This window comes from Propithecus coquereli, unplaced genomic scaffold (assembly GCF_000956105.1).
Source record: "Propithecus coquereli isolate 6110/MARCELLA unplaced genomic scaffold, Pcoq_1.0 Scaffold269, whole genome shotgun sequence".
Taxonomy (NCBI): domain Eukaryota; kingdom Metazoa; phylum Chordata; class Mammalia; order Primates; family Indriidae; genus Propithecus; species Propithecus coquereli.
Genome location: NW_012148274.1, coordinates 2,148,379 through 2,164,466, shown reverse-complemented (window position 1 = coordinate 2,164,466; position 16,088 = coordinate 2,148,379). Strand labels below are relative to the sequence as shown.

The following is a 16,088-nucleotide window of genomic DNA, read 5'->3' as shown; positions in this document are numbered from 1 at the left end:
GACGACGAATCAGAGCTTGAAGACCAGCCAAGATTTCAGCGCATCTTGCCACCGACATCTAAAAGCTAAGAGAATCAGCTGGGGAACCACTGGCCCTTAGACTGCGGCTCTGAGAATCGCAGGGATCCCCGCACCAGCACCGGAAGAACCATCTGGACCGAGGCGGGGACACAGGCAGACACCCGGGCAGGCACGCAGCCGGAAACTCAGCTGTGTGTCCGCCACGTCCAAACACATGCACAGCGACAGCCAGACACGGGGTCCGGCCCCCGCCTCCCGTCAGAGGTGAGGCTGCTGAGACGCCCCGTGGGGCCCTCTGGGCCCGACCGTGCCCAGGCGGGGCGGCTTTGCCTTTCTCCTGGATCCTCTTCGCAGCCTGATGCGGAGGGCTCACCCCGCCGCTCAGGCCCTGACGGCACAGCCGGGCCGCGCAGTGCCGCCCCCGTGTGGCGACCTTGGGTGGTGGCAACATGTGGCCTCTCCTGTTCTCAGAAGCGCGAGGCGGTCCCAGGAAGTGGGGTCCCTCTGCCGGCCGAGCCGGGCGGTGCCTTGCTGCCGTGGGCCTGCACAGCCGCCCAGCCCCATCCCGTGCTTCAGGGCCCAGCCTCGGTGGACACACACACACGCACACGCACGCACACACGCACATATGCACACACGCACGCACACGCACACACGCACATATGCACACACGCACGCACACGCACACACGCACACATGCACATACACACGCACATGCGCGCACGCACACACATGCACACACGCACACACGCATGCACACACGTGCGCACACGCACACACACGCGCACAAACGCGTGCACACACACGCACACGCGCACACACATGCACACACACGCACACGCGCAGTCTGGCTAGCGGGGCAGGTAAGGACCCCACAGGGAGAAGCGGGCACCAGGCCTTCCTCTTCTTTCCCTTTTGCTCAGGCCTCCTCCGTGCCCTTCTTAATTCCACAACACGGAGCCGGGGCAGGGGCCTGGGAAGCCGGGAGAGAGGCCCGACGGCCTCCTCCGCTCCAGGCGCCTGCGCCACCCCCACCACGGCCACCACCTCTGCTTGGTGGGCCACGGCGGGGGCTTCCGGGAGGAGGCGGGCTCTCAAAGTGGGGAGGGGTCAAGGCCGCAGGCAGAGAGACAGAAACCAGATGGAGCCGCTGGGGTCGGGGGAGACGCAGATTTAATGGAAGGCGAGGTGAGGGGCCTGCGCCCAGCGGTGCTCTCGCCCACCGGCCCTCACCCCGCTCCCCAAGGCCGTCTCAGAGGGTGGTCTTGAAACCTGCATCTCACTTTGCCCCCGGCGCAGGGAGCTGCGGGGGAGGCCCCAGCTCAGAAGGCAGATTCCAAAATATCCCCCTGTGCCTTATCCACCCCAGCTGGGGGCAGAGAAGGGCAAGGCTGCCTCCGCCCCTGGCCCCTGCAGCCGGCCCCACAGCCAGGCCCACGGGCACCATGGGGGCCTGCCCCTAGCAGTGAGACTCGAGTTCCGTGAGTCTGAGCAGTGAGGTCCTGGGGGTGAAAGGAGCAGAGGGTCTCGCGTGCTGCCGTTGGGGCAGGTCCTCGGCTGGGCACGCGAGCTGGCGCAGTCTCTGCAAGGAGAGTGGAGGTGGCCGTCGTGCGGTTACAGGGGGGTTAGCGGTTACAGGGGGGCTAGCGGTTACAGGGGGGCGGGTCTGCCCGCCTCCCACCACCACGTCGGCCTGCCCCCCACAGACCGGCCCCGTCACCACTGCCTGGGTCCTGGAGTCACCCCGCCTCCTCCTGAGACATCTCAGCACGACCCGCGCCGTGCACGGGCCCTCTGCGCGCCAGCCCCCGCCCGGCCGGCAGCCCCCACTCACTCCCTACCTCTCGGAGGGGGCCCTTGAGGGTGCCGAGTTTGTAGACGCTCCAGGCGGGAATGCAGACCATGGAGGACAGAGCCAGCAGCCAGCCCAGGGCGTCGCCCCACCAGGGGTACGTGTACTTCTTGTTGTAGGTCAGCGGCGTGTACTTGATCAGGGAGAAGAGGAAGGTGGCCTGGGGGCGAGGGCAGAAGAGAGAGGGGCTGGGGGCTGGGCCCGGGCTCTCCGCCCCACAGAGCGGCCGGCGGAGATCACGCTCCAGCCCGAACCCGCCTCCAGGCTGGTCGCGGCCGATGGGCCTCCAACCTCCGTCCGCCCTCTGCCCTCGGGGCAGCCCAGCGGAGGTTTCCGGGGCCTGCGCCCTGTCACCCCTGGGCCCCTCTGCACGTGGCTGGCTCCCGGGGAGGACATGATCGTGTGCCCGCTGGCTGCTTTCAAGTGTTTGCACCAGAGTTTGGGCTGCCAGGGCCTCGAGGGCGGGGGTCGTGCCTCCTGCTCCCCGACCCTCGCTTACACGCCGCGCACAGCGCAGGCTGGGGTCCGCTGACACAGAGCGAGGCACCAGAGGAAGCGGCACGCTGCCGTTTAAGGCTCAGACCCCGGAGCCAGGCTGCCTGGGTTCGAGCCCCAGTTCTCTGCAACTTTCTGGGCTGAGTGAGCCGCTTAACCTCCGTAGCCTCCGTTCCGTCTGCACGACGAGGGTGGCAGTGACGGCACGGGCTTTGTGAGGCTGGAAGGAGTCGACACGCGTGGGTGACAGCAAGGCACGGGCTTTGTGAGGCTGGAAGGAGTCGACACGCGTGGGTGACAGCAAGGCACGGGCTTTGTGAGGCTGGAAGGAGTCGACGCGCGTGAGCGCGCTGTGCCCAGTCGGAGCAGGTGCCCGTGACCGCTGCCGTCCTCCTGCTGGGGTAGCGGCATTCGCAGGAGCCGCCCGACGCCCGCAAGCGTCAGTCCTGCCTGTGACCGTAAGGCCCACCCTGGTGTCAGTCGAACCATCCGACAGCTCTGGAACTGGGTTTGTCGTGAAACCGAAAGGAGGGCTCTGTCTTGCTGTGCGGTCCAGATCCCACGGGAGGAAGAATGGAAATCTAAGACGATGTTCCACTCCCAGGGAGAAGTCTGCTTGAGGGCTGGCGGCCTCTCTACCCTGCTGCCGCCACCATGGCTCCCTCCCTCCGCCCGGCTTTGTCCCTCGGGGACTCCTCACCGTGCACACGGCTGGCGTGAGGAAGAGCCAGCAGTATCTGATGAGAGGCCACGGCCTGTACCCGATCATATCTTCGATGTTGTCGTAGAAGCGCCGGGCTCCTGCCAGGGGGAGAGGAAGGGAGGGAGAGAGACTGTCCTCCAGCGCCCCCAGCGCCAGGACGGGGCCGCACGCAGACTAGGACGGGCAAGGAGTGGCGGACAGACGGTATCGCGGTTGTCTTTTCAAATCGCCAGCAGCGGGCAGAACTTGCCTTAGGTAAAGGCAGTAACTTCCTGGCCATCAGGGCTGTTAAAAGCTGAAAAGGTTTGGGTAGGACAGGGTATGGGCCTGACCACCTGAGGTGCTCCAGGTGCGGCTGTAACCAGGAGTGTGGGCAAGGTGACTTTTGGAGGGCACCTCCAAGGGTAGCAATTCAGGATTCCCAAGATGTTTGAGGTTGGGTGGAGGAGGAGTCCCAGGAAGACGTGGGTGTGGGCGGTGGATGTCCCTCTCCTGTGTAAGGGCCCTGGGGTGGGGGAGAGTACCGGGGCTGGGCCCACGGAGGGGTCACTCACCGTAAACCCAAGCCACACAGAGGGACTCAAAGATGGCCACAAACAGGAGGCACATGCCGCTGGCCGCGTAGTAGTCAAAGAGCTGGAACACGTACATCCCGCCCTGCGCCGGGGAGAGTACAAAAGAAGGAACTTTATCCAGAGGAAACAGACAGAGCCACCCCTATGCCCTTGACCCTCACAGCGCCGGGGCACAGAGCGGGGTCGGTGAGGATCGGAGGAGACAGATAACCAAAGAGAATGTGATTTGTACGCTGTACGGCACTAGGCATATTTGAGATGCTGATTTTTATTATGGTTTTTGGAAGGAAGACAGATGGAATCAGACGGCTATCGTTAGATTATCCCCGAGAACATTTAGCATTGAGCCACAGGCCCAAGACATCGTGCGTACTCTTTCGGGAAGGATGAGGGAGGGGTTGTCACTGGTCTCCCCCCTCCTCCCTCGAGCGCACACGGAGCGTCACCCACCCCAGGGCTCCCTGCTCCCTTTGAAGTTTGTATACAGAACTTGGTTCCGCTGCCCGGGAAGTTCCAGGATCTTGCTGGAGGGGCCGTTTTTCCCAACCATCCTCGCCGAACGACCCTCACCCACCCCCAGAGGCAGGTGCGGGTGCCCAGAGGCCAGAGGAGGAACTAGCTCCTTGTCCTTTCCGTGGAGGGGAGAAGAGGGGCCACGGCATCTGCCCCGCCCCGCAGGTGTTGCCACTTGGTCCCTCCTCCTGCTCCCCGGGTCCCTCCAGCCCCCAGCCCGCACCTCCGTGAGCATGAGCAGCCCGACCAGGAAGGACACGACAGACACTCCGAGGATGAGCGTCTCCCTCCGGTTCTTCTTGCGGAGCACGCAGGGGTACATGTCCACCAGCGCGGTCACCAGGCTCTCCACGCACACGAACTGGTGAGAGGCAGAAGAACTGGAGGCAAAGAGCTCCCAGAACAAGCCCGACCGGCCAGCTCCGGCTTCCTGCTCCCGGGGCCGGCCCGGCCAGCCCCCCGTCTCAAGTCCCCGGAGCTGCTGTCCTCGAATGATTAGGGCTGGACCCACCCGTCGAGCTCCCCTGGGTCCCCAGAAGGGCATCCGCTTCTGACATTTGCCCAGTCCCCAGCTGTTTTAAGGTCCCCTTGGGGCATAAAGCTCGACCTCCGGGCGCTGCTCCCCTCCCCAGCCCGCCCCGCCCCGCCCGTCCGCCAGGCTCTGAGTGGCCCCTCCTGATACCTGGCTGTCCAGCCCCAGGAGAACGACCATGAAGAAGAAACAGCAGGCCCAGAGAGGAGAGAAGGGCAGCATCACCACAGCCCGGGGGTAGGCAATGAAGGCCAGGCCAGGGCCTGCAGCGGGGGGCAGAGGATACAGCCCAGTGCCCGGGCCAGCCGCAGGCCTGGCGCAATCCCGCGGCTTCCCAGCAGGAGCTCTAGGGACCGTTCCCCCCAAGTCACCGTGGCCACCACCGTCCTCACCCAGAAGCCACCAAACCTCCACCCAGTGCCCAGGCTTCCCGGGCGCTGTCTGCTGTGTTCTCGCTGGAAGGACAGGACCTAGAGGTCATAGGCGCAGGGCTTCGGATCTAGCAGGGCCCTGCTCTCCAGAGCTACCGCCCCAAACGGCGGTTTCGAGCTGGGAATGAGCTCGGGAGGCAGCAGCCGACCCCGCGCCGGCCACAGGAGGCCGTAGGAGCAGGCGCACGAGGCGCTTTGCCGAGCTCATAAAGTCTGTAGGTGGCTCCAGAGAAAACGCCCCGGCCCTCCGCTCGCTGCCGCTGTCACCCCCGGCGAGTGAGCTGGCACTAACGTCAGAATGTCATTGACACACGTCCCCTCGGTCGGTGAGTGCTCCTCTCGGCTGACTCAAACGGCGGGAACGAGCTCGTGCGCTCGAGCCCGGGTCTATCCAGAGGAAGCGGCCTCTGAAAGGCAGAGCACGACAGCGACCCCGGCCCTGTGCGCCGCCTGAGTCTCGCTCCGCACACGGTGAGACGGGACGGTGCCTGGACCCTCCTCCCAGGCTACGTTGCAGAGCACAGGCAGAGCGCTTCACGCAGTGCTTGGCATGCAGTAAGTGCTTAATAAAAGTGAAACGTCGGCCGGGCGCGGTGGCTCACGCCTGTAATCCTAGCTCTCTGGGAGGCCGAGGCGGGCGGATTGTTTGAGCTCCGGAGTTCGAGACCATCCTGAGCAAGAGCGAGACCCCGTCTCTACTAAAAATAGAAAGAAATTATCTGGACAACTAAAAATATATAGAAAAAATTAGCCGGGCATGGTGGCGCATGCCTGTAGTCCCAGCTACTTGGGAGGCTGAGGCAGGAGGATCGCTTGAGCCCAGGAGTTTGAGGTTGCTGTGAGCTAGGCTGACACCACGGCACTCTAGCCCGGGCAACAGAGTGACACTCTGTCTCAAAAAAAAAAAAAAAAAAAAGTGAGACGTTGTCCTTTTTAATAGCGGTCAGCTATGCCAGCCGCCCGGCGCGGGGCATCCATGTGGCAGGTACGGGCTTGTGAATGCCGCCATAAACAGCCGCTTGTTAGGGAGCGAAAGGGGATGGTCCCCAAGAACAGGGGAGGAGCAAGGGAAACGCTTTACAGCTTATCCAGACGGGGCTGGGGCCTGGTTTTGTTTAAAAGCAGCAACAACACTACAGGGTAGAAAGCCAGTCACTCAAAAATGGAGAAAGTCCACGTGCTGCTGCAAACGTATCTCGAGATGCAGTTTAAGGTGAACACGGCAAGGTGCAGAATGACATGCGAAGTGTGTTATCATTCGGTTTTTTAAAAAAGGAGGCAAGAAACAGAAATAGTAGTGTGTATGTATGTATGTGTCGACATGTGTGTATCTATATAACTTCTCATGTATGTCTAAACTATTTCTAGCAGGATAAACAAGAAATTGATACCACTGGCTACCCCCAGAGTGACGCGCTGGAAGCCAGGGACGGGGAGAGGGACGGTCCCCGTGTACCGTCCCCTCGTCGAAGCGGGCACGACTGTTCAGTTCCCCACAAGTCGTCCCAGAACACACCCGCTGACAGGTGGCCACGGTTCGCCCAGAGTGTGGGTGACAACAGAAGGGGCTCTGGGTCCTGGCGCCAAAGCTCAGACCGGGCCCGGCCCAGCCGCACTCACCTGACTCGGCCACCTCAGCAATGGGCACCCCCTGCTCCTGGGACATGAAGCCCAGGATGGAGAAGATGGCGAACCCAGCCACGAAGCTGGTGCCGCTGTTGAGGAAGCAGAGGGCGATGCAGTCCCTGGGGGCGGGGGGGGGGACAGGCCGGTCAGAAAGGGGCTGTCGGCGCCTCGGGCCTCCTGCCCGGAGCCCGTGGGAGCCCCGGGCGTCCGGAATTCAGACGGCCATTCGGGGTGCTGGTCCTCCCACCACCACCCGGGCCCCACTGGCTCGGACGGGGAATAAATCGAGGTTGTCCTAAAAGAATGAGGCCCCAAGGATGTAAGCCGTGAATCTCAACATCACAGACCGCCACACGGCCGCCCCTCCCACACTGCGCCCCGTCACGGGACACCGCCCCCTGCCACAGTGCCGTGTGGCGTGCAAAGGGACTGGGGACACGGGTGACCCCAAACAACAAAGAACTCTCGGTTGCCCAAACTTGATTCTGAGATGCACGCGATGATTTTTGCAGCTGCATTTCAGCTCATGTCAGCATCAGCTTAAATTCCCTGGGCGTGAGTCCAGGAGGCAGAAGGGAGCCGCGGGGGGCATGAGGTGAGCCAGGCTGCACGGGAGGGGGCTGAGGGGTGACGTGAAGACAGGGAGAAGCCAGGCTGCTGGCGCGGCCGGGGGCGCTGGGCACAGAAGGCCAGGCCAGGAGCCAGTGCAGCCTCCAGCTCAGCCTGGTCCGGGGCGCTGGAGGGCAGGAGAGGGACGCAGGTGTGCTCGGCCCCACTCCCCCCTCACCTGTAGCAGTTGTTGTGGTACTTGTTGTAGCTGCCCAGGGCCGTGAGGCAGCCGAGGCAGATGGCGAACGAGAAGAAGATCTGGGTGCCCGCATCCATCCACACCTGCAAGGGAAGAGGGGAGGAAGCCGAGCTCCAGAGAAGACGGGCCTGCAGGCCTCGTGGAGGGACGCAGGCAGGCAGCTGAGCCGCCCCGGCCGGGGCTGCACGGAAACCTGTTCTCAGCTGGCGCGGGCGCCCTGCCAGCCCTGCTGCCTCCGTGGGCTCTGTTCCCCGGCTCCCAGACGACACTTCCCGGGCACCACCGGGATGGAACAGGCGTTAGAAATTCAGAGGAAAGGACCCGAGGACCCACGGTGGAGGCGTGTGGCAGGACGGGACGGTGCCCCGGAACGGAGCTGGGCCTGCCGTCGAGGTCGTGATCGTGGGTTCCGCCCTGCCTTCCGCCATCCTCGGCGGCGGTGGTGCGACCAGCACGGGAGGAATCACACTCAGCGCCCCTAGCGACGTGGGTCCTAACGGCCGAGCCGTCTCGAGGGTGTGGCTTTGCGTCTCCCGTCTCAGAACCCTCCCCGAGAAAACCGGGGGGAGTAATCCGCAGCCACGGAAAGTCAAGAGGGTGAACAGAAATGCGTCTGGGAGGGCTTTGTACTCCGCGGGGGAAAGCGACTCTCCCGCCAAACCCGGGGTCTGTCCTCGCGGCTGTTATCTCAGCTGGCCGGCCCAGCCGTGCATGTTACGATTCAGCGCCCACAGCTAGAGCAACAGCCCCGAGAGAAAGAGCATCCAGCAACAGAACAAAGCAGCCTGCGGATCGAGGGAGGTGGGGGCCGGGCTGCGGCCCCTCCCCCGCACTGCCACCCGCGGCAGATGCAAGCGCCACGTGACGCAACATGCCGTGGACGAAGATGTGGCCGGGGCAGGTGTCCCTCACGTGTCTGTGCCCCCGCCGTGCCTTCCCCCGGCCCCATCCCGGCAGCCCCCAAACAGGCGCCTGCTGTCCACAGCCTCCGTCCTGCCCTCCTTCCCTCCCCCAGCACCGGCCTGCGGTCCCCACGCGCCGAAGCCTCGGCCTTTCCTGTCCACGCGCCTCGCCCCTTCCCCGTCTCTGCTTTGCCTGCCTGACCCTCAGCGCCACCCTCCGCCCCGCCCCCGGGCCTCTCTTTTTGCCGCCACCCCTACACGCTGCCCCCTGGCCTCTGCGCTGCTGGGGTCCGAGGGACCCCTGGCCAAGCCGACAGCCTCGGGGCACACTGAGTCCCCAAGCAGCTTCCCCAGTTGGCACACTCACTCTCTGGGCCTGGAGAAGAACCCGGAAACCGAATCCTTTCCTAAGCTTCCTGGGGGACCCTAAGGAACAGCCGCTGCAGGACCCCGCCCCACAGCCCCCGAGACGGGGTCAGAGACACGCCCAGGCCCCCTCCTCTCTCGCTGCAGCCTCTGCAGGAACGGGACAGAGCAGGGAAGCGGGTGTCTCCCGCATTCTGTCCCTGTGCCCGCTGCAGCCCTGTTCTGGCGCCTTCCGCAGGGCACCAGGGAAGGGGGTCCGTGGCGAGAAGCACAGAGGACTGAGAGGGGCCGGAGCGTCAAGGAAGCAGCTCAGAAGGGCGGAAGCACCAGGGAAACTTTTTCAAACACGAGGAAAATTTACGACGCGGAAGGGAGAGAGGGTTTCGGGATCTACGTCGGAAGTTAGAGAAGGAAGGGGTCGGAATGCGAGGCGGGCCCGGAGGACGGGCAAGGGGAGCGCTGGCGAAACCCCACGATGCCACACCCGGCTGGGGCAGATGCCCGGCCCAGGCCGATTGCTCCTTCAGGGGATTTCAAGTCCTCTTCTCTACGAAAACTCTGCCCGGCAGATCCCATGTCTCAGAACCTCCGCACGAGGTCACTCTGCTCCATCACTCTGCTCCACCTGTCCCTGCCCCCTCGCAGGACCTGGCAGCGCAAGGCCCTGAGCTGCCACGCTCGGCACTGCCTCCCAGCACGTCACCGGATGTGGCCTCGGGGACACATGTGTTCCCGCACCTGGTGGTGGGCAGGGCGCAGAGCGGGCCGCAGTTACCAGGGAAACTGCCTTGGAGACACCCTGCGGCCCACACGCAGGCAGGCGTGCAACCTGCCACGGCGAAGCTTTGCGAACTTGGGCTCGGGGAGAATAATGAGAGAAATCGAGACTCGGCTGTTCTCCTCGCCCCGGAGCGGGGGTGGTGGGAGCGGGCTCAGACGGAGGCCGGCTGGGAGGAAGGTCAACGAGAACAGAGCAGGGTGCAGCAGGAGGGCCGTGAGCTCAGAGCTCAGGGGTTAGACATGGGCCTGTGGCCAAAGCCCCTTGCTGGGCGCTTGGCGAGCCCCGCTCTCCGCGCAGCTGCTGCCCGACAGGCCTGCTGGGCAGGGCTGGAGCGGCCGGGGGGCCGTGGCGCAAGCAGGGCAAGCTGTTCCCCGCCTCCCACTCCAGCAGCGCCGGTGTCTGGAACAAAGCTCTGATGTGTCTTTGGCTGGGGCGGAAGGCCAATCAAGGAAAAAACAAGTGTGAAAAACGCTCAGTGTGGTGTGGGGGAAAAGAAGTCTTTTGGGGAGAGAAGAGGAGAGAAACCTCTAGAAGATCCAGAAGACGTTTTCAGCTTTGAGTCTACCCCCCAGGATTATTAACATCTATCCACTATTTTTAGGAAGGCAATGGTGTGTCAAGGGAAAAGCATGGACTTTGGAGTCAAATCGATCTGGGCTCAATTCCTAACTTTACTAAATACTGGCTGTGTGATCTTAGGCAAGTCACTCAACCTCTCTGACCCTCCCTTTTCTCATCAGGAAAATGGGCATGACAACAAATAAAATAATGTATATAAAATACCTAACAAATAAATATCCATTTCCTATCTCATCTTCCAGAATAACAAAAAGCAGCCCTTAAAACTCTCAAAATAATTCCTATCCTTTGGTTAAGATCTATCATGATGATTAAGACAACAGACTTCAAAAGGCTACTTGGGATAAACCCGAGCTCCCCCATAAGCCAGTTTTGCGGTTCTGGGCAAGTTTCTTAGGTTTCCTAAGCCTCTGTTCCCCCGTCGACCCCCCGACTCACAGGTTAGTCTGAGGGTTGAACTGTGTCAGGCTCTCAGCAAAGTACCTGGCAAATGATAGGTGCTTAATAAATGTTAGCTTTGGCTGTTGTTTGTTGTTGCTTTTATTTTTTCCCTCTTTTAGAAACAGGGTCTCCCTCTGTTGCCTAGACTGGAGTGCGTGCTGGGGTCACGGGTGTGAGCCACCGCACCTGGCTTCTTGTTGTTATTTTAAAAAGCAGCTCACCTCTCGTCATAATGAGGTGACATAGATTTCAATACTGAAACAAAAAGACTAGTTCTAGTCAACGATTCCAACTTCCTCCCTAAACAAATCTTTCACTAGAGTTGCTCGACAAAGGGATTTAAGTTTTCAGTGGGGGCTCTGTGAACACCGGACTCCCGTCCCCTGCTCTTATCCATCCGCCAAAGCGCAGCAGAGCAGACACCGCGTCAGGACGCGGGACAGAAACAGCGGTCCACGTGGCGCACGCCCTGCGTGGGGCAGCCCCGGGTCCCCAGCGCCGTTCCCCAGTGCGAGGGACAAGCCCGGGGACGTCAGGCGGCAGGGCAGCCGGCAGATGGGAGGAAACGGGCGAGGTGGCATTCTCCGTGCCTGGCTCCCGGCTGCCGGCCTCGTGCCTGGCAGAGAGACATGGCTTCGGTCTGCGTGTTGGCGAGCAGGAATCTCGCAGCCTTCCCAAGTGCCAGGCAAATGCCAGCGGGAATTATCACATTTCCCGGGGAGTGCCCCCCCAGATCCAGTTAGGGCTCCGGCAGGACGTCCCACCCCGCGGGTGCTGCTGTGTTCACTGACTACGAAGGCCTCGCCTCAGCGTGGGGCCGGAACCAGGCAGACAAAACGGCTGCTCGGAGACTCGGGACCAGGCCTGGCTCTCAAAACATCTCCCTCCTGCAGCCTCAAAGCACCTGGAAGAGCTACGCCCCCTCCCAGCCCGCAGCTGGCTGGAGCGGGAAGGCGGGTGTCCCGGAGCGCAGACTGGCAGCCTCACTCCCTGCAGTCGCCCGGACACAGGCCTACGGCCTTCTTGGCTCTCAGAGTGGGAGGCTCCCTGGGCCACCTGCTTCCTATTTGCTGGAAGCCGCCCCACACCAAACGCGGCACCTAGAACAGACCTGGCACAGAACATGCTCGACAAACGTCTGCGGATGAACAAGCTCTGAGGGGAAGGACCAGCAGACAGGGACCTGGTCTTCGAGCGGAGACCACAAGGTATGTGGGGCTTGAGATCGTGCAGATCTGGTTCCAGCTGCAGGCGTGAGGACGGAACATTCTTCAAGCTGGCCAGGCCCTGATTTCCTTGCCTATGCACTGGGACGCCTCGTTCGTCTGCTGCGAGGTCGGCCGAAAGAACGCCAGGAACCCCTAACGACGCCAGGGACGGCACTTGGCAGTTGCGGGCTATAAGGGGCTGAGCAGGACAAAGCCATAAATTGGTTCTGGAAACACTGGGTCCCTGTATTCTTTCTCTCTTCCAGCCCGCCTGCCTGTGTCCTGCCTGAGCACTGCCTCCTCTCGGGCCGCCTGCAAACGGAGGTGGGCTCCGTAGCTTCGCCGCTGGAGCCCAGCTCTGCGGCGCCAGGACCGCAGCGGCTCTGGCGCACGGGGGTCCAGGCCGACGCCTGGCGGGGCCCTCAGAGCCTTCCCTGGACTCTGCCGCCTGCCACCTACTCTCCTCACAGCCCTTCGGTTCCGGATAAGTCACAGCGCTTGTGATTCACAAAGCAGAAGTCCCCTTTGCTTGGCCTGGCACGCACTTGCTGTGCGACCTCAGGTCACAGTTTGCTCGTCTGTGCAACAGGGAGTTGCACAGCCGATCTCTGGGATCCTTCGGGCTGCGACAGCCGTGGTTGTGCTGTTTGGCTCAAAGCCCGACCGCAGCCCTCGTGCCCGCACAGACGTGAGGGGGTGGCCGTCTGTAGCACCGTGACGTCTAGCAAATGGCAAGGGAGGATAAGCTGACATCCCAGCCAGGACGGAGGCCACGGCGGTCCCCGTGGAACTCGGCTCGGAAGAGGCATGACCCAGGCAGGGGCGGCGGGGAGACCTGAGCACGTTCAGCTTCCGGATCACCCGAAATTCTGCTCGGGGCGCCGCGGCCTCTGTGTGACCTCTGGACCGTGCGCCCGCCCTTCCTTTGCCCCTGGCAGCAGCTTCGGTGACTGTGGCAGTGCCCTGCTATTCCGGAGTGTTTGGAAAGCCACCCAGCGCCAGTCTTCCGTGTGCTGGGAGCTGCCTGCCCTTAAGTGACCCAGAGGGTCTTCCAACCGCCAAGCGGAGGGACTCTACTGCACACATGGTCCCCAGGGAGGGTGGCCTCTGACCCGAGGAGTCAGAGGACAGTGCCTAAATGGTAATGAAATTTCGGGGGCTCTGGGGTACAGCTTAGCCACCCTCCCCGCCAGCCCTCAGCGCCTCCTGTCTTTGCCAGCTCTCGCGTGGCTGCCAAAGAGGAGAAAACGAGAGGCCTGTCGGAGGCAGGGCAGTCTCGCTCTGGGCCTCGCTCCACAAACCCTCCTCTCGGGGAGCAGCGCCCCCGCCCCGGCCACAAGGACGCCGGCAGCAGACTGCGGAGGAACTGACGGGAAACTTAACACCGGCCCAGCTGCCAGAGGGAGGCCAGGGAGCCAGGCCTGCGGCCGAGTCACGTGGGCAGGAGGGACGGTGGCAGGGCGGAGGGTGAGCACTAGACAGGAGGCTCAGTAGACGAGCTCGCCAAGAGACGAGTGCCTGAAGGGCGTGGGGGGACGGAGGGGAGAACGGCTCAGCCCTTGAGTGAAGCTGTTAGTGGCATATTCGCAGCCCCTGAGAAATGTCACCGGGGCTCAGGTCCCCTGTGTGCCCCGTGAACCAGGACGGGGCAGCATCAGACACCTTGACCACGAACAGCTGCTGCAGACGTCTGGAGAAGGAAGCGTGTGCCCACCACACGGACGCCCTGGGGTCGGGCCAGGAGCAGGGGCTCCCCTCCGGAGCCCCGGGCCGGCCCTGTCTGTGGCTCCTTACCTGGGGGTCCCACAGGCGTGTGAGGTTTGGGTACAAGTAGAACTGAATTCCCTGGGCGGCTCCGGGCAGCGTCACCCCTCGAATTAGCAGGACCACCAGCATGAGGTAAGGGAACGTGGCCGTGAAGTACACCACCTGGCCAGGGCAGAGAGGGAGAGGAGGCGGGGACGGGGCTGCTTAGAAAGGTTGGGCTCAGCCCCTCCTGCTCCCTCCCTCCCACCCACCACGGCCGCGCAGCCCATCTCCCTAAGCCTCCCCTCAGCCTTCCTCCCCCCAGCGACACATATTCAGTAAGTGTTTGTTGAGTGACTAAATGAACTTAGGCGTTCTCCCAGCTAGCGTGCTTGGAATGATGGCAAGGGCTGTCAGGTATGAAAATATCTGTGGCGCACGGTCCCCGTCCTCACAGAGCTCACTGGCTCAGCACAGCCGGGAAGCCCGATTGGGAAGGAAGCTGTCAGAGGCCTCCAGGGCACAAGGCCAGAAGAACTTAGAATGCCCCGAACACCTCATGACCTCTAGGGCAGAGAGCACCCCAAAATTCTGGAGTTGGGCAAGAATCATTTGGAGATAACTAGTCTTAATGGAATTCTTTTTCCAAAGAACCGTTACAGGAGACGGGGAACCAAGGACAGCGTTGGGTGTGCGATGCGCCCCCACGCTTGGCATATTTCAAGACCAAACTCCCGGGGGGTGCCCCTCCCGCCTTTCTCACCCCCTTCCACTCCGTCTCCCTAAACACCAGACGTGCTCGGGACCGAGTCCAGCAGAGGCGCAGAAGCGCGGCCCGGAGTCGCAGGAAACGTTCACCAGGTCCCTCCCTCCCACCTCTGACGAGCCCACGGCTCAGGGCACCCCCGGGGGGGCAGAGGCTCTCCGCACAGACCTTGCCCGTGGACTTGACCCCCTTCCAGATGCAGAAGTAGCAGACGACCCAGGCGAGCAGGAGGCACAGGGCCAGCTCCCAGCGCAGGGCCCCCAGGTGCTGGATGCCGTCCGAGATCTTCAGGACCCGCCGCCTGGGGAGAAGGTCGACCCGGCTCCGCCCTGGCTGCCAGCCCCAGTGCCTCCCGGCTCTGTCCAGGGCCTGCCGGCTCTCTCGCTCAGGCCCTGGGGCTGTCCTCCGAGCAGAGACAGAGGCAGACACACCCTGTCCCCAGGCACGCTGCTCTGCGTCCTGGCTACCCCGGGGAAGGAGGTGCAAACACGCGTTTTCTCAGCCATGGTTTTAGGATGTTTCGTATCAGGAATCGAGCCCCAGGCACCAGGGTGGACAAGTGGCAAGGCTCATGCGCCAGAGAGGAGGGAGTTGGGAGAGCGCCCACGCGCCGCGCCACGTGTATCCGCGTGGCCAGGTGAGGCGGGCACATGGGGCCCAGCCCAAGAAGAACCGCAGGGTTCTCGCCTCCGAACACGCAGGCCAACCGGGAAAAGCCACTTAGTGACTTTCTGGGCTGGCGGCGGCTGCCGGATGCTTCCCTTGCCGCCCGCGTGAGCCCCTCCCCTGCCCCTCCGGGGAACACGCGGGGAAGGGGCCGTACTTACTCCCAGAACTCGATGACAGGGGAGGAGGCGTTCTCGGAGGTCAGGTTCAGAGAGCCGTTGGTCTTCTGGAACTCCACGCAGTGCTCTGCGGGTCGCGGGGGGAGAAGCAGGGTCACAGGCACAGCTGGGCGCAGGCGGGACTTGGGCAGCACAGGAGGGACTTGGGGAGCGCAGGCGGGAAGGCCCGTGGGAAGACGGGACAAAGCAGTCTTCGCAGAGATCCTCACAGCGACCTCGGCAAACCCGCCTCGCCCTTCCCCGCCCTCCGACGCGTGGGTCCGTGGACGCCCGGCACACACTCCATCACGGCGGGATCGGCGGTGACGCACACTGAGACTTCCAGGCGAAGCCACGGCCCCTGGGGAATGCCGCGGGTGCTGCCGGGGACGCCGCGTGGCAGCGCCGCTAAGAGCACAGGTCGGAAGCTCTGGCTTGAGTCTGACCCTCTGGGCATTGACCGTGGCCTGGGGCACATTACAGCTTGGCGCTCTACAGTTTGCTTCCCTCGTCACTAAAATGTAGACGAGACTCTACGTCTCGCAGGAGGTTACAGGAAAACATGATCATAAAATGCGCCACGGACGGCGGCTCCCTCGTGTTTGCATGTCACGTTGGAGTTTTGCAGAGTGCCGACATTCTTTTCCGCATTCTGTTAGTACCATGATCCTGCAGGCGGGAGCCCAGGTCGGCAGACTGTCTCAGCCCTACCTGCGAAACACCTGGACTCTGAGCCTTCTTGTGACCTCTGCCGCAACCATGTGGTACGGGCCGCCGTGGACTCCGGCTCCCACCCGCCCTCTGGTTTCCACCCTCGCTCCCTCGTCGAGCCCCCTTGCAGCAGCTGGGGTGACCTGTTAAAGCTCCGTCACTTTGTGTCACGTCCCAGCTCAAGACCGTCCCTGGGTTTCCCATCCCA

The 16,088-nt window shown here is 62.9% G+C and overlaps 1 protein-coding gene across 1 annotated transcript in view; it reads right to left on the bottom strand.

Moving 5' to 3' along the window:
- Positions 1-1,480: 1,480 nt before the first annotated feature.
- SLC6A13 (solute carrier family 6 (neurotransmitter transporter), member 13) overlaps positions 1,481-16,088 on the bottom strand; it is a 46,403-nt gene continuing 31,795 nt past the window's right edge. The window contains exons 5-15 of the mRNA XM_012647478.1: positions 15,173-15,257; positions 14,514-14,646; positions 13,628-13,762; positions 7,536-7,639; positions 6,743-6,867; positions 4,842-4,954; positions 4,383-4,520; positions 3,626-3,728; positions 3,069-3,169; positions 1,863-2,033; positions 1,481-1,603 (exon numbers count right to left, since the gene is read on the bottom strand). Coding sequence (XP_012502932.1) covers positions 1,481-1,603; positions 1,863-2,033; positions 3,069-3,169; positions 3,626-3,728; positions 4,383-4,520; positions 4,842-4,954; positions 6,743-6,867; positions 7,536-7,639; positions 13,628-13,762; positions 14,514-14,646; positions 15,173-15,257 — 1,331 coding nt within the window. The remainder of the gene's footprint in view (positions 1,604-1,862; positions 2,034-3,068; positions 3,170-3,625; positions 3,729-4,382; positions 4,521-4,841; positions 4,955-6,742; positions 6,868-7,535; positions 7,640-13,627; positions 13,763-14,513; positions 14,647-15,172; positions 15,258-16,088) is intronic.